The sequence below is a fragment of the Mustela nigripes genome, chromosome 16 (assembly GCF_022355385.1).
Source record: "Mustela nigripes isolate SB6536 chromosome 16, MUSNIG.SB6536, whole genome shotgun sequence".
NCBI lineage: Eukaryota > Metazoa > Chordata > Mammalia > Carnivora > Mustelidae > Mustela > Mustela nigripes.
This window is the reverse complement of record NC_081572.1, coordinates 39,768,209-39,786,366: the sequence shown is the minus strand read 5'-3', so window position 1 is coordinate 39,786,366 and position 18,158 is coordinate 39,768,209. Positions and strand designations below refer to the sequence as shown.

The 18,158-nt window shown below is 41.0% G+C and overlaps 1 protein-coding gene across 6 annotated transcripts in view; it reads left to right on the top strand.

Annotated features, from left to right (window-relative positions):
• The window catches only part of RHOT1 (ras homolog family member T1), a 63,048-nt gene that overhangs the window by 19,474 nt on the left and 25,416 nt on the right, over positions 1-18,158 (top strand). For all 6 annotated transcript variants that reach the window (XM_059380768.1, XM_059380767.1, XM_059380764.1 and 3 more), the window contains exons 3-10: positions 433-514; positions 3,759-3,802; positions 4,096-4,149; positions 4,281-4,333; positions 9,212-9,320; positions 9,633-9,734; positions 16,819-16,917; positions 17,457-17,565. In XM_059380768.1, the coding sequence (XP_059236751.1) occupies positions 433-514; positions 3,759-3,802; positions 4,096-4,149; positions 4,281-4,333; positions 9,212-9,320; positions 9,633-9,734; positions 16,819-16,917; positions 17,457-17,565 (652 nt within the window). The remainder of the gene's footprint in view (positions 1-432; positions 515-3,758; positions 3,803-4,095; positions 4,150-4,280; positions 4,334-9,211; positions 9,321-9,632; positions 9,735-16,818; positions 16,918-17,456; positions 17,566-18,158) is intronic.

Below are 18,158 nucleotides of genomic sequence, written 5' to 3'. Positions count from 1 at the left end.
AAAAAAAGAGAGATCACAAGTAGGCAGAGAGGCAGGCAGAGAGAGAGGAGGAAGCAGGCTCCCCACCGAGCAGAGAGCCCGATGCGGGGCTCGATCCCAGGACCCTAGGATCATGACCTGAGCCGAAAGCAGAGGCCCTAACCCACTGAGCCACCCAGGCGCCCCTGTGCATGTTTTTTTAAAAGAAGTGTTTTTCGGGGCACCTGGGCAACTGGGTTGTGCATCCAACTCTTGATCTCATGTCTTCATCTCAAGGTTGTGGGTTCAAGCACAAAAAATAAGCATTTAAAAGTATAATAAATCTTCGAAGGATAAGTATGGGTGGAAGGGGATAATATATAGGTGAATTTACATGATCTGTTAACAAGTTTGATGGATAATAGCTGAAGGTTTTTTTTTTTCTTCCTTTTCTGTGTTTGTTTGCAAATGAAGGTTCCTCCCCGGGCAGAAGAAATTACCATTCCAGCTGATGTCACCCCTGAGAGAGTTCCTACACACATCGTAGATTACTCAGGTAATGAATATCCTCTTGTGGGTGAAGCTGCAGGGTTAATTGAATAGTCCTCAAAGAAGGGGTACATACTGAGCTTTAAAAAATGTGCCAGGATAAGCGTTCCTTTTTCTCTAGCAGTAAATAATCATTTCCTAATCTTGTCTCATTTATATCTCCTTGCCAACCCCCACCCCATACCCCACATAAAGCCTCCATCTTGTAGTTCTCTGTCCTAGATCTACTAAGCTGGGTTCCATAATAATGAAAAAGAAAGAGTGATGATAAATGACGAGTAGTAGATAAATCATTACCCTCCTTGACTTGGCATGTTTGCAGAGGTAAGTTCTGGATTAGTTTTGTTATCAGGCATTCAGGAATGCTCTTATGATGTAGAAAGAGTTCTGAGTTTGAGAATTTGTTGAGTTCTAAATTTGTTCTTTAATTTATCAGAATTGTCCCCTCCCCAAAATAACAGTTAAAACAGTTGTCAGCTTGCTTACATTACATTTGTATTGCTTTTAATAATTTAAAATTTTTCTACCCACTAGTACTTACTTTTTTTTCTTTCAAAGATTTTATTTATTTATTTGACAGAAGGGGGTGGGGAGAGTGGCAGACAGAGGGAGAAGCAGGCTCACTGCTGAGCAGAGAGCCTGACGTGGGGCTCCATCTCAGGACTCTGTAATCATGACCTGAGCCGAAGGCAGATGCTTAACGACTGAGTGACCCAGGTGCCCCTCAGACTTACTTTTTAATCACTAAATTATTCTGCTTGTTCTGGGACTTCTTTAAAAAAAAAAGGAGGCGTGCCTGGCTGGCTCAGTTGGTAGAGAGTGTGACTCTTTTTTTTTTTTTTTTTTGATTTTTTTTTTTTTTTTTTGACAGGGGGAGAGATTACAAGTAGGCAGAGAGGCAGGCAGAGAGGGAGAGGAGGAAGCAGGCTCCCTGCTGAGCAGAGAGCCCGATGTGGGACTCGATCCCAGGACCCTGAGATCATGACCTGAGCCAAAGGCAGAGGCTTAACCCACTGAGCCACCCAGGCGCCCGAGAGTGTGACTCTTGATCTTGGGTTTGTGAGTTCGATCCCCACATTGGGAGTTAGTTGTAACAGATGGACCACTCTGATGGGTTATGTTCATAAAGTGGGAAGCTATGTGGGGGCAGGAAGTATATGGGGAATCTCTGTACCTTCCACTCAGTTTTGCTGTACATTTAAAACTGCTCTAAAACATAAAATCTGTTTGTAAGAATGGCATAATTACATTGGTAATACTTTGTTTTCCTAAGCTGGTATTCCACATACTTTAAAAGTGAAATACCAGGACTTGCAGTCCAGTACATATGATTATCAAACTCTTAAAATTTGGCTAGTCTAAGCTGAAAAGTGCTGTAAGTATAAAATACAGGTGGAATTAGAGAGTTGGTATGAGGGGTGACTGGGGGTCTCAGTGGGTTAAAGCCTCTGCCTTCGGTTCAGGTCATGATCCCAGAGTCCTGGGATTGAGCCCCACATCGGGCTCTCTGCTTGGCGAGGAGCCTGCTTCCTCTTTCTCTGCCTGCCTCTGCCTACTTGTGATCTCTGTCTGTCAAATAAATAAAATCTTAAAAAAAAAAAACGACTTGGTGTGAGAAGAAGAATGTAAATCTTATCATAATTCTTTTGTTGAGTACATGATGAACTTTTAATATTTTTGATACCTTGGATTAAATGAAAATGTACTTTTACCTGTTCCTTTTTACTTTTTGAACAGGAGAGGGGCATAGGGAGAGGGGCAGAGAGAACCTTAAGCAGGCTCCACACCCAGTGCAGAACCTATCATGGGGCTTGATCCTATGACCCTGAGATCGTGACCTGAGCCAAAATCAAGAGACAAACACTTGACCCACACACCCCAACCTTTTGAGTTTTTAAATGTGACTATGGCAACATTAAAAATGACATACATGGCTTGCTTGTCCAGCTGCTAGACAGCACTATACCAGAAGCTGAGGGGGTTGGACGCTTTCTGTGGGAGTCAGCCTTATAACCTGCTTCATTTACAAAATTATTCTCTTACCGCATTGGAGTTGAAGCCATTACCCATTGATTACTCAGCATACGAAAAGATATTTAAAATGTGGCCAGTTGTTTAGCATAAATTAAAATATCATTATGCTCATGTATGGTATTAGTTTGTATGTCAGAAATAACAGGCATTTTGGGGGGAGAATATTTAACATAAGGTAATCTAAATTAATGTCTGTTACTGTGTATCTCTTCATTTGAATGCTTTTTAAAAAATTTATTTGTTTATTTGAGCTAGAGAGAGCAAAAGCCAGAGGGGCAGGGAATCTCAAGCAGAGTCCCCGCTAAGTGCAGAGCCCAGTGCAGGGCTTGATTTCCTGACCCTGAGATCATGACCTGAGCTGAAACCAAAAGTTGGACGCTTCACTGACTGAGCCATCCAGGCACCCCATTCATTTGTATGCTTTTTCATCATGGCTCTCATCATGCATATCCCCTGCACTCTGGGGTTTTATGTACATCCACCATTTGAGACCCATTCCAGCCAGAGATACGTGCTGGAAAGGGAACTCTTGACTCATCACTATCATGCTTGGGTTTTGCTTCTGGGACCTACTTTCTTTTTTTTTTTTTTTAAGATTTTATCTATTTATTTGACAGAGATCACAGGTAGGCAGAGAGGCAGGCAGAGAGAGAGGGGGAAGCAGGCTCTCTGCCGAGCAGAGAGCCTGATGCAGGGCTCGATCCCAGAACCCTGAGATCATGACCTGAGCTGAAGGCAGAGGCTTTAACCCACTGAGCCACCCAGGCGCCCCTGGGGCCTACTTTCTTAAGATACAAGCTCTTAAGCTTGTATTGCCCAGATTCTCACCTGGCCTTCTGACCCTGTGTGTATGGACTCTTTGTCTGGGCTTCTGACCGCAGCACCTAGTCTTCTAGCTTGGGTTTCTGATCTCTTTGGCCTGACCCATCTCAGCTCTGGATCAGATGCTGGCCTAGATTTATCACACAATGCCTTCTGCTCTTCGTGCCTCTGGTAGACTTGTCTTTCAGTGCCAGCCAGCTTCCTTATCGTAGTCCAACTCTTTCCTTCCCTGGCTTGCCCTTGGCTTTGGCACCTCATCTGGCTCTACACTACTACATAAATGTCATGGGGGATGAAGAATGTTGGATGCGTGCCATGTAGAATGTTAGCTTGGCCATTAGTTTTTATGAAAATGTTTAAAATAATGAACACCTTTTTAACTTTGTCATTTGTAGAAGCAGAACAGAGTGATGAACAGCTTCATCAAGAGATATCACAGGTGGGTTTAAAAAAAAATAGCTGTGGGTTTTTTTTTGGTGATAATTTTGTGAGTGTTGTTTATTCTCTCACTTAGGTCTTTTCAATTCTTTGTTGTTAACTGCTGACTTTGATTGTGTATTTTTGCATTAAGTTCTTAGGAACTCTTTACTCTTGGAGGCATGCTAAGTGTGGGGTTTTTTTTTTAGGTTTCAAATTTTAGTCTTCCTTTAGCCCAAATATGTTAATTTAGATGCTACCAGTTACATTTGTGTTGTTTAAAAATACCATTAATTTCTTAATTTTTTCTTGTAGGCTAATGTCATCTGCATAGTTTATGCTGTTAACAACAAGCATTCTATCGATAAGGTATGAGCGTGTGACTTTCTTCAGTATATCTAGTTAAATTTCTATGGGTGCACTTTTAAAACTGATCTTCCATTTAGAGTTTTCAGAGAAGATCCTCACTGTGGCTTAGCTTTTGTTGATTTTCTTTTTAGGTAACAAGTCGATGGATTCCTCTCATAAATGAAAGAACGGACAAAGACAGCAGGTATATTTTTTTTCCTGTGAAACTTTGTATATTGAAAAATGTCAAACTTAGAGAAAAGTTGCAAGAAATCGTACAGTGAACACCTGTAAACCCTTCACTTACATCCACTAGTTAACATTTGCCATGTTTGCTTTACCTATAGGTCTTTCTCTGTTTCTGCACAGATGCTGGTTTTGGGAGAAATTATTTGAGACAGCACATATATTTGTGAGCAAAGCAGAAAACCAAGTTCTGGTACTAGAATGATTTATAACTTCTGACCGTAAATATTTTGATCACTGATCTTCCATTATTTCTTTTTCTCAAACCAGTGCTTAAGAAGTCTCTAGTTTAGAATTCCTCTTTATCTGTATCGTAATTGCCTTCTCTGTGGAGGTGCCCCTTGGGTGAGGAACGGTTTCCCCTTGTCACTGATTACTTACAGGGTGGTGTGTGTAAGGGCACGGGACTGGGAGGAGAGCGAGTGCCCTCTGAGATCTGGCTTAATCCACTTGACTTCATTGAGCCTTCCTTCCTCCTCTGTAGTGGAGACGAGGTTAATGCCAGTCTTGGCTGCATGTGGTAATTTTGAGAATCCAGTGAAATAATGCACTTGTACTGCTTTATAAGTTCTCTAAAGATTGCTAGAGATCTTTATTAGGAATGTATAGAGGGAAATTTCTTGGAAATTCTTTGGAAGATAATGTGTGATGGGAAGAAGTAAGAGTATACACCTTCTGTATTTTTCATATGAACAGAATGATAGTTCTGGGTGTAAATATTTTCATTTTTAAGTCAAATGGAAACCAAAAATTTTTCTTGCAGTATTATTTAATGGAACATTAATAACATTTATGAGGCATTCTTAAACATTAGGGAAATCAGAACTAATATCTATGTATTGTACACATCTGATCCTTTATTTAATTTTTTAGATTTCTCTGTTGGCTGGACATTTTTGTGCCTTGAGACTGTAAAGATCTGGTTCTAACCAGATGAACTTGGTCATTGACCCTGGCTCATGTATTTACAGAGGGAGACTTTGTGACTGTGTCTTGAGCTCTGATGGCTCCTCTTGGTCATAGTTTTAAACTTTGAAATGACTTCCTGACAAGGTGAAAAGGCGACAGTAACCCCGCAGAACTATGCTAGCCACTGTAGTAGACTCTAGTCAGTTGTGGTGATTTGACTGCAAATTAAGTAAAATTAAATAAAGCTAAAAATTCAGTTCCTTGGATACACATAGCCACATTTCAGGTACGTGGCTGGTGGGTACAGTAGTGGACAGTCTGGATAAACATCATTTCCATCAACATGGAAGGGCCTGTCAGCTAGGGCTGCCTTCGAGGGGCCCACAGCTACATGGTCCTGACCCTTGGTCGTCTTGCCGCATGCTTGAGCTGTTTCCACAGGAGACTCTTCAGAGAAGGCAGTTTTTCTGGACTCTTTATCAAGTACCAGGTTGGACCCCTGATTTAAAAAAAATTAGTTTCACTATGACAGCTTCCTAAAATTCTGTGGCTAATTTTGTGGCCCTTTTGGTATCCTCTGAAAGTAGCTTTTAACATTTGAAGATCAAATTGAATTTTCTCAGATGTGGCTCTTTTGTTTTTTTTTTTCCCCCTCTCCAAATCATATGAGCATACTTATTTTCTTGTGCTTGACTTGTCCCTAGGGGGTCTGTTTCTTTATTATATGGACCTTACACTTTCCCAGTAATTTCTTCCCGAGCCTCATATCTTAAGTTTATGTTTGTTGCACATGTATTTTTGGTAGGACTTTCATGCACTGTTGTCACAGTCGTTCTTTTTTTTTTTTATTATTGGAATAAGTATGTTTAATAAATACAGGTAAGTAATTTCTTAAACTATAAAACAGAAAACAGCACAATTACATACAATAAGAAGATGCACAAGCCTGACATAACTAAAATGTTTCCATAGTTTGTTAATCTCCCGAATTTGTGACAGGTTGTCAAATCTCAATATTTTTCCTCTTTTGGAGGTTTGAGGCGGAGATAGGCCACCCTTTCCCCCCCCTTCTTCCTGTATGTATACACACTCATACTCCTACATTCATCCTGTGGTTATGGAAATACAAATCATTTTTTGCTGAGAAGGAAGAACCTTCATTTAACAAACTTTTATTTAGTAAAATACCATTAGCCAGATATTAATGATACTGAAGATTTAAAAACTAATAAGACATGTTTCATGCTCTACTATTACAAAGGTCCATTTAAAGAGATCGGGTTATGAAGGCACTTCAGCATCAGCTTGGGTATAGATGCACTCAACCCACGTGGCTTAACTTGGGAAATTATAGAAGATCTCTCCCTATTTCCTGTAACATTCCTATTTGATTTGCTTCCTAAGAGACTCACATATCATACATATAGATTCTACTAACTTCAAAGAATTTTTGTTCTTCTGGGGAATATCTATGAATTTTTTTCATTATTCCTGGAAACTAGCAGGCACAGTAGTTCTTTTTTTATTTTTATTTTTTTAAGATTTTATTTATTTATTTGACAGAGAATGAGAGCACAAGTAGGCAGAGAGGCAGGCTGGGGAAGGGGGGGAGCAGGCTACCCACTGAGCAGAGAGCCCGATGCGGGGCTCAATTCCAGGACTCTGGGATCATGACCTGAGCCGAAGGCAGAGGCTTATCTAACTGAACCACCCAGGTGCCTGTCGCAATGGTTCTTAATCACGGATGCCCATCACTGTCAGCTGAGGTGCTTTCAAAGAATATAGGTGCCTTTTCCCCACCCATGGAGTTCTAGAATCTGTAGGTTTGGAGTAGAGCTTGGACATACGTAGTTTTTGAAGCTCCATAAATTATTTCTATACACCTTTAATTGCAAACCACTACATTTTTGGAGACCCTCCTGTCTTTATTAGGAATGTATATTTGGGTTATATAATGGGCCAGTCCTTTTACCCATAACCACGTTGGGGGTGGAGGGGACAGAAATAAATGCACGTAAGAATTTCTCTTGCTTTCTGGAGTTCCAGCAAGATGATTTTCTTTTTCTCCAAGCTCTCTTGCAGGATGTACAAATAACAGTTCCCTACTAGACTAGCTCTCTTTGATAATCCCCATTTAGATTTCTGATAGGCCTGTCAGACACAAAATCCTTAATTCCCTGCCTACGCCTCACTGTCCCCTCCACCCCTAAATCAGTCTTTTGTGACTCAGGAGATCTTATTTTGTCTAGCCAAAAACCTATATATTTTTCTTGGTTTCTGCCTTGCCCTCAACCTCCATATCTAATCTACCACTTGTTCCTATCAGTTCTGCTTCTAAAATTGATCTCCAGGGACACTTGGGTGGCTCAGTCTGTTGAGCCTCTGCCTTCAGCTGAGGTCATGATCCTGGGATCCTGGGATCAAGCCCTGAATTAGGCAGGCTTAGCAGAGAGCCTGTGTCTCCTTCTCTCTCTGCCTGCTGCTCTCCATGCTTGTGCTCACTCTCTCTGTCTCAAATAAATAAGATCTGCTCTCCATGCTTGTGCTCACTCCCTCTGTCTCAAATAAATAAGATCTTAAAAAAAAATTAAATATACCTCAAATCTGAATACTTTCTCTCCATCTTCACTGTCCTAATACACTACCACATTTTAAAAAGCCTTTTATTATTGAAAAAAAAATCAGACACATACAAAAGTAGAGAAGATTGTCTAATGATTTCCTCTGTATCTGTCACTGGCGTCAACAGTTGTCAGTTCATGGCCAGTCTTGTTTCATTTCTTATTCTCCCATTAGGATTGTTTTGAACAAACCATATTGTCAGTATTTCAATACGTATCTCCAAAAGGCAACATATGACTCATTTTAAAATGTTGATCAGGGGCACCTGGGTGGCTCAGTGGGTTAAGTCTCTACCTTCAGCTCAGGTCATGATTTCAGGGTCCTGGGATCGAGTCCTGCATCGGGCTCTCTGTTCGGCAGTGGGCCTGCTCCCCACCCCCCAACTCTCTGCCTGCCTCTCTACCTACTTGTGATCTCTCTCTCTGTCAAATAAATAAATAAAATCTTAAAAATAATAAAATGTGGATCAGATCCTATTGTGTCCCTATTCCTAATTCTTCACTGGCTTCCTGTTTTACACTTACAATAAAATGCACACTCCCTACCGCAGCTTATATGTCTGGCCTTTGCTCCGCTTTCCAGCCCCTTTACATACCTCTTTCCCTTTGCTTAGTACTTTCCACCCTCTCTGATAGTTTTCTGTTCTTTGGACTCACCAGGGTGTGTTTTCAGTTTGAGCCCTTTGTGCACACTGTCCCTTCTTGCACAGCTCTTTCCTTCCTCTTCACAGGGCCCATTCCGTCTCATCCTCCTTTCCTTGGCGCAGATGCCACCGTGTCAGAGAGATTTTCTCCCGATTGCCATATAATTAGCCCCTCCCGTGACTATCCCATATCCTCCCCCTATTTACTTTCTTCATTGCACTTACGGAATTGGAAAGTGTATCGCTTATTTGCTTATTGTCCATTTTCTGATTTTTCACTATTAGAATGGGCAGGGACGTTGTCTGTCTTGTATCCTTCATGCTCAGAACAGTACCCGGCTTATAAGAAATACTCAGTAGGTGTGTCTGGTGGCTCACTCAGAAGAGCACATGACTCTTAATTTCGGGGTTGTGAGTTCAAGCCCCAGGTCGGGTGTAGAGATTACTCAAGAAAATAAATTAACTTTCAAAAAATTTTTAAAAAGTACTTAGTAAATATTTGTTGAACATGAACATGCTATCTAGGGGACTGGAACTGACTACAGTAGCAGGTTCATATTGGGGGATTAAGTGAAGTTAATTAGAATGGTTATTATACACTTTAAAATAGATATTTTAGGTCTTCTGCTTTCCTTATTATTGCAATATATCCTGCTTTTTCAGGCTGCCTTTGATACTGGTTGGGAACAAATCTGATCTGGTAGAATACAGTAGTATGGAGACCATCCTTCCCATTATGAACCAGTACACAGAAATCGAAACCTGTGTGGAGGTATGCCTTACCATTCGATTTAGAAATGTACTGCTGGTGAATTCTCACTAAACTGTGGTTTAAAATAGGATGTGAGAAGGTGTGGGATGGAATACATTTCCTGCTGTTTGTGAAGTCATGTAAACCAAATACAAAAGAGAATGCAGAATTGGCTTCTGAGTCGTTTGTAGACATTAATATTGTGATTTCAACAAAGAAAATTTTTCTCTTTCTTCGAGCAATCTTGTTATTACCTTATATCGATAGTTTAAAAATTGTTTTTAGCTCCTGTCATTGCTTTCAGAATATAACATTTTAAACTTTTTTTTTCAGTGTTCAGCAAAAAACCTGAAGAACATATCAGAGCTCTTTTATTATGCGCAGAAAGCTGTTCTTCATCCTACAGGGCCCCTGTACTGCCCAGAGGAGAAAGAGGTAAACCCCTGCCCCCCAAGCTGTGATAGTAGGGGCTGGAATATGTAGGTAGTAACTCTAGTAGTGATTTTTAGTAACTCTTGAGTATTCTTCTAAACTGATGAAATTTAAATGTATTGTCTGCTAAACAATTAGGGGACTCCTGGGGGGCTCAGTTGGTTGAGCATCTGCCTTCGGCTTTGGTCATGATCATGGGGTCCTGGGATTGAGCCCTATATCGGGTTCCTTGCTTGGCGAGAAACCTTCCTTTTCCCTCTGCCTGCTCTGCATACTGTTCGCCCTGCGTGTGCTCTCTCTATTTCTGACAAATGAATGAATACAATCTTTAAAAAAAAAGTCCTTATCTTTAAAAAAAAAAAATCCAAAAACAATTTTTCTAGGTATTTCAAAGACATTCATGTTAAATACCGTGAATAGTATTCCAGGTCAAACAGTATTTCAGAAAATGCAATTAAAACAAACAGCAGCAGGGGTGCAGCTGGGTGGCTCAGTGGGTTAAGCCTCTGCCTTCAGCTCAGGTCATGATCTCAGGGGATCAAGCCCTGAATCAGGCTCTCTGCTCAGCGGGGAGCCTGCTCCCCCCGCTCCCCCGCCTGCCTCTCTGCCTACTTGTATCTCTCTCTCTCTCTCTGTCAAATAAATAAATAAATAGATAAATCTTTAAAAACAAATAGCAAAGTCTGAAGATTTACCTAATAGCCTACTTATTTTGCTAGTGTAAAGTTCACAGACTTAAAAACACACAAATGAAAACCTTGTGTAGGGGCGCCTGGGTGACACAGTGGGTTAAAGCCTCTGCCTTCGGCTCAGATCATGATCCCAGGGTCCTGGGATTGAGCCCTGCGTCAGGCTCTCTGCTCAGCAGGGAGCCTGCCTCCCTTTCTCTCTTTCTGCCTGCCTATCTGCCTACTTGAATAAAATCTTTAAAAAAAAAGAGAGAGAGAGAGAAAACCTTGTGTAATCAATTTACACGGGTACAGCATGTAACACAATTTGAATAATATCTAAAATTTAGCAATATTTGCTATAGACTTTTGTCTTTTTTTTTTTAAATATTTATTTATTTATTTGACAGACAGAGATCACAAGCAGGCAGAGAGGCAGGCAGAGAGAGAGGAAGGGAAACAGGCTCCCGGCTGAGCGGAGGACCCTGGGATCATGACCTGAGCAGAAGGCAGAGGCTTCAACCCACTGAGCCACCCAGGCACCCCATAGACTTTTGTCTTTTTAAAAGAACTTATGTATTTGTTTTTTAATTCCAGTATAATTCATGTACAGTGATGTATTAGTTTCAAGTATACAATACAGTGATTCAGAAGTTCTTTATGTTACTCCGTGCTCATCATAGTAAATGTACACTTGGGGTGCCTGGGTGGCTCAGTCAGTTAAGTGTCTGCCTTTGGCTTGGGTGATGATCCCTGGGTCCTGGGATTGAGCCCTGCATCTGGCTCCCTGCTCAACGGGGATTCTGCATCTCCCTGCCCCTCTGCCACTCCCCCTGCTTGTGTTCTCACATGCTCTCTCTATCTCTGTCATATAAATAAATAAAGTATTTTAAAATGAATGGTTAGGGCGCCTGGGTGGCTCAGTGGGTTGAGCCGCTGCCTTCGGCTCAGATCATGATCTCAGGGTCCTGGGATCGAGTCCCACATCGGGCTCTCTGCTCAGCGGGAAGCCTGCTTCCTCCTCTCTCTCTCTGCCTGCCTCTCTGCCTACTTGTGATCTCTCTCTGTCAAATAAATAAACAAAAATCTTTAAAAACTTTTAAAAAATAAATAAATAAAATAAAATGAGTGGTTGAATGAATGAACCCTTAATCTCCTTCACCTATTTGCCATAGACTTTTTTTTAAGATTTATTTATTGATTTGTGAGAGAGAGAGAGAGAGAGACCGTGCATGGGTGTGCACGCACTCCTGAGCTGGGGAGAGGGGTAGAGGGAGAGGAGAGAGAGAGAATCCTCAAGCGGACTCCACACTAAGCAGAGAGCCTGATGGGGGGCTCCATTCCAGGACCCTGACATCATGACCTAAGCTGAAACTAAGAGTTGGCCACTCAACTGACTGAACCACCCAGGTGCCCCTGCAATAGACTTGTATAGATATACCACATTTTGTTTATCTGTTCATCTGTTGATTGACATGTGGGTTGCTTCCATTTTTTGATTATTGTGAATAGAGTTGCTATTAACATTCATACAGAAGTTAGAATACCTCTTTTGATTTCTTTTAGATGTATATTGAGGAGTGAATTGCTAGGTCACATGCTAGTTCTCTTTAACTTATTTGGATTCACCAAACTGAATGGCAGGTTCCAATTTCTCCATGTCTTTGCCATGTCAGTACCTGTTATTTTCCTGTGTGTGTGTGTGTGTGTGTGTGTGTGTGTGTCTGTTTGTCTGTCTGTGTGTCTGTGTACACACTTTATAACAGCCATCCTAGTGATGGTTGTTTTGATTTGCATTTTTCTGATAACTTAATGATGTTGAACATCATGTGCTTATTGACTATTGTATATAGAGAAATGTTTATTTCAGTTTCTGCCCATGTCTTAATTGAATTAACCTTAAAAAAAAAAAAGATTTATTTATTTATTTATTTGACAGAGAGAGAGAGAGAGAGATAGATCACAAGTAGGCAGAGAGGCAGGTGGGGGTGGGGGGAAGCAGGCTCCCTGCTGAGCAGAGAGCCCAATGTGGGACTTGATCCCAGGACCCTGAGATCATGACCTGAGCTGAAGGCAGAGGCTTAACCCACTGAGCCACGCAGGCACCCCTGAATTACCTTCTTATTGTTGAGTTTTTAAAAAATAAAAGTTGCACATTTTTTCCGGGGAAAGTTTATAGTATCGGTGAGTGGCTGCCAGGCTTTGGCTTATGGACCGAATTGGCCTGCCACCTGTTTTTGTACAGCCTGTGAGCTAAGAATTTATTTACTACACATTTTTCACTGTTTGGGAAAAAAAATCTGAAGAAATAATATTTTGTTATATGGGAAAATTCGATGACTTTCCAATTTCATCGTTTGTGAATAACATTTTCTTGTAACACGGCCATACTTGTCCTTTTCTGTTTGTCTGTGACTGCTTTCCTGCTGGAGAGGCACGAGTTGCTGCTGCAGAGCCCTCGTGTGGTGTGCTCCCTCCCCCTGCTGTGTGTGCACCACTGAGCATGCTGACACCATTATTGACTTGACGGCATGAATACCCTGGGCACCGGCACCTGAGCATCTTAGTGTTTTATCATCTGTGCATTACCTACATGCCAGAACAAAAGAAATGGATGGCAAAGCAGACAGATTTTCTGAGCCCAAACTTTAGTTCTCGCATCGTTTTTTGTTGTTGTTTTTTAAAGATTTTATTTATTGGACAGAGAGAGAGATCACAAGTAGGCCGAGAGGCAGACAGAGAGAGGGGGAAGCAGGCTTCCTGCAGAGCAGAGATCCCAATGCGGGGCTCGATCCCAGGACTCTGAGATCATGACCTGAGCCGAAGGCAGAGGCTTTAACCCACTGAGCCACCCAGGCGCCCCTCGAATTGTTGTTTTTGGGGAACCTTGATGCAAATGCAAAGGAGATTTCCATGTTTGTAACCCATTTGACTGTGCACTTGAGCTTCCACCCAACCTTCAATCGGAACTGATTAGTCTGTAGTGTAGTGACAGGAAAATATCAAGAAAAGAATCTAATTTTATAAGTGCCTTCAAAGCAGTTAATGTGCTCCATTAAAATGCTCTATAGTGTCAGTATTGGACATACGGATCTACAAAATGATTTTCAAAGGTGAAATATGTGAAATCTGATTGCAGGTCAGCATTAACAGATGAACATCTTCAGTCTTCATGATGGAGAACACTAACTGAACCTTAATTAAACAAAATGTTATTCCTCCAAAAAGAATTCTGTTTTTCTTAGTAGTAGACCTGTATAACAAATATAAACACCATTATTGTTACGTCTTTAATTCTGTCAATAAAAACTTGATGGAAATTTGATTCTCTTTTGCTATATAATATATAAATACCTACATGAGGGGCGCCTGGGTGGCTCAGTGGGTTGAGGCCTCTGCCTTTGGCTTGGGTCATGGTCCCAGGGTCCTGGGATCGAGCCCCATGTCCAGCTCTCTGCTCAGCAGGGAGCCGGCTTCCCTTCCTCTCTCTCTGCCTGCCTCTCTGCCTACTTGTGATCTCTGTCAAATAAATAAATAAAATCTTTAAAAAAAATAATAAATAAATACCTACATGATATTCTTGATTTTACCTATTGGCCCCCAAAGCCTAAAGTACTTGCTGTGCAGCTCTTCACAGAAAAAGTGCTGACCCGGTATAAGTAATTAATCTGAGTTATCCTTTAATCTGACCCTGATTTACTTTTCCTTAATCCTGGTTTACTGTTCCATAATTGGAGTGCTTCCTAGTTTACTCTTAGTCCAGTATTTCCCTAATTTGCCTCATAATACTTACTAGGCACACTTGTTAAAAACACCAATTCCATTCTGATTCAGCCAGGTACATTATCTTATGCTCAAGGTAATTTGGGAAAGTCTCATACTATGCAGATTTACCTGAGGCCTTGGCCTAGGTAAATTAAATCCCCTCTATTGGTTTGTTCTCAGTGCTTTATTTGCTACTTTTCTCCTAGGCCTATTATTAGTTCTCCTAATCTGCTTATCGTCCCTGCTCCTTCCCTAGACCCCAAGACTAAAACTTTTGCCACCATCTGTTACTGGTTTATTAGGGGGACCTGCCTGAGGTAAAACGTGTAACTTTTAGAGACTAAACCTTGTCTTAGACAAGTATAAACTTTGTGTCTAAGCTTACACCAGAACCATTTTTGTAGACAACACTAATGAACTCTTTTTTTTTTTTTTTTTTTTTGTCCTAAGTGAACTCTATACCCAGCATGGGGCTGGAAGTCATGACCCTGAGATCAAGAGCTGCACTCTGCTCCAGCTGAGCCAGCCAGGTGTCCCAGCAATAAACTTTCAGCACAGGGGCAGGTGGGTGGCTCAGCAGGGTGAGCTTCCTTCTCTTGATTTCAGCTCTGGGTTGTGAGATCTAGTCCTGGCCCAGCTCTGAGCTCAGCACAGAGCCTCCTTAAGATTCTCTCTCTCCCTCTGTCCCTCAACCCCAGGTCGTGGGCTCACACATGTGTACATGCTCTCTCTCTCTCAAAAATAAATAAATGTAAACAGAAAAACCTTTTAACACAGATTTGAGGTGGAATCATTAAAAAAATATTTAAGATTAAAGCCTGATGATTAATTAAAAATTAATTCCAGTGATGACGGACTCTATATGGACCGTGGAGTCCTCTGCTTACCTAATAATGAAAAAGATGTGACTTGTATGATAATGTTTATTGTGTGAGGGTCTCAGCTACTCATATGCAAAATGAATTTTTTATTACTGTTAAATTTTTTACAGCCTTGTTGAGATATAATTCTTTTTTTTTTTTTGAAGATTTTATTTATTTATTTGTCAGAGAGAGAGCACGCGCACAAGCAGGCAGAGTGACAGGAAGAGGCAGAGAGAGAAGCAGGCTTCCTGCTGAGCAAGGAGCCCGATGTGGGACTTGATCCTAGGATATTAGGATCATGATCCAAGCCAAAGGCAGCGGCTTAACCCACTGAGCCACCCAGGCACCCTGAGATAGAATTTTTAATACATTTTAAACATAGTCAGATTTTGGTGTTATATTTTAAAGTAGTTACTATTTAAATACCTTATTGAGCCAATAGCTTAGACCAGTTTAGCTTCTTTTTTTTTTTTTTTTTGTATTTTTTTTTTTTTTTTTTTAAGATTTTTATTTATTTGTTAGAGAGAGAGAGAGAGATACAGAGCGCAAGCACAGGCAGACAGAGTGGCAGGCTGGAGGCAGAGGGAGAAACAGGCTCCCTGCTGAGCAAGGAGCCCGATGTGGGACTCGATCCCAGGACGCTGGGATCATGACCTGAGCCGAAGGCAGCTGCTTAACCAACTGAGCCACCCAGGCATCCCTTTTTGTAAGATTTTATTTACTTGTCAGAGAAAGAGCACAAGCAGGGGGAGCAGCAGGCAGAAGGAGGAGCAGGCTCCCTGCTCAGCAAGGAGTGTAGTGAAGGACGGGATTCCAGGATGCTGGGATCATGACCTGAGCTGAAGGCAGGCACTTAATCGACTGAGCCACCCAGGCCTCCTAGACCACTTTAGCTTCTGATGCATTTCAAACTTTAATGAAAATTGCATCTTTTCATTTTTCTTCAAATTACCTTTTTTTTTTTTTAAAGATTTTATTTATTTATTTGACAGAGAGAGAGAGGTCACAAGTAGGCAGAGAGGCAGGCAGAGAGAGTGGGGGAAGCAGGCTCCCTGCTGAGCAGAGAGCCTGATGCAGGGCTTGATCCCAGGACCCTGAGATCATGACCTGAACTAAAGGCAGAGACCTAACCCTCTGAGCCACCCAGGTGCCCCAGGATGTCATTTTTATTAATTGTGAATATCTAATATTAGGATCACATTTATAGAAGTCATATCTTACCATTCTTTAAGTAAAAACTCACCCTTAATTGTAGACTTTCTAGCTTATGGCTCATTTAATACTCTTTTTTCTTTTTTTAAGGAAAAAAAAAAAGAGATTTTATTTATTTATTTGACAGAGAAAGAGACCAAGCAGGGGGACCGGGAGAGGGAGAAGCAGGCTCCCCATTGAGCAGAGAGCCCTCTTCGGGGCTCAATCCCAGGACCCTGGGATCATGACCTGAGCCCAAAGCAGATGCTTAACGACTGAGCCACCAGGCGCCCTTCAGAATTCTTCTTCTTCTTCTTTTTTTTAATATTTTATTTATTTGACAGAGAGAGAGAGATCACAAGTAGGCAGAGAGGCAGGCGGGGGGGGGGGGGGAAGCAGGCTCTCCGCTGAGCAGAGAGCCCGACATGGGGCTCAATCCCAGGACCCTGAGATCATGACCTGAGCCGAAGGCAGAGTCTTAACCCACTGAGCCACCCAGGTGCCCCTCAGAATTATTCTTAACATTACTTACGAAAGTCATATTTTGAATTCCCAACTACCTTGATTAACATAATTGTTTCTTTTCTCAATGATGTATAGATGAAACCAGCCTGTATAAAAGCCCTCACCCGCATATTTAAAATATCTGATCAAGATAATGATGGCACTCTCAATGATGCTGAACTCAACTTCTTCCAGGTAGCCCTCCCTCTTCTTCAGGCATTTCTATATCTTGGGGGGTTTCTTGTTGAGAAAAGCTCTAACAATATTATTAGCGTAAACAAAATTCTGTTGATAAGCATGTCTCTTTCATGTAAACTGTCTTTCCCATCAAGCTAGTTAAGTCTTCACCTGGGGTATAAAACTCTCTTACGCACAGGAATTGAGGAGACTCTTTTGACTGTGTGTCATTTCATGGGATACAGTGGATGCGTTAAAGATGACTTGAAGTTTGAACTCTGATTTATCTTTTCTTTCTTGGTTTTGTATAACATGGGTACACAAAGAACTCTGTGTTTTAGAAATGCTATGGAGACAGTAGGGAAAGTTTCTTTCCTTCTGCATATGACATGTTTTAAATAAATAATGCAAAGCAGAGATGATCCTATTCTAATTTAGAATTTGGTTTGTTGTTGTTATTACAACGGATTTAATGTTGGTTTGTAGAATAATGTTTTATATTATGTGTGGTTTTAATGCTGTTTTGTTTTTAAATTTATTTTTACGTTTTTTACTAGAGAATTTGTTTCAATACTCCATTAGCACCCCAAGCTCTGGAAGATGTCAAGAATGTAGTCCGAAAACATATAAGTGATGGTGTGGCTGACAGTGGATTGACATTGAAAGGTGAGTGGATGGTGTTTTCCCGCCTTTTAAACTTGATATTTTCAAACTTTGGCATAAGGTAAAGGTCTTAGCATTATGTATACTTTAAGAGGAAATATTAGTATTTACGGATAGGCTTAAGATCTAACTTCGTTATTAAGAGTTAGAAGAGATAAGCCATTGATGGAGATAATTATCCTTACTGTCAGCATAAATTAGAGGTGGGGAAATTGCTCAGATCTTAGGGAATGCAGAGGTCCATCTGAGGGGCTGAGATTTCTGGGACACATTTATCTTAAAATTCTTACTATGTAAAAGCATCCTTTAAGTATAAATTATTTTTAAGGCAGACATTTTGTCTACCAGTCACATTTACCAAGTACAGATGTTCCTTGTAGAACATACTGTAGAGCCATAGTGAAATAAAAGATGAAATTGAAAACCACTGTTTTCCATTATAGAAACGAGTTAAAAAATCTTTAAAACAACTTCATTTATTTTTACCATGTAACTTTGGGAATGTCAGTGTATTCCTTGGGATGCATTTTTGGCCCTTTTATCCATTGCTCTCTCTTGCTGACTTGGGTGTATATGGGAAAGGATTCTGAAGTCAG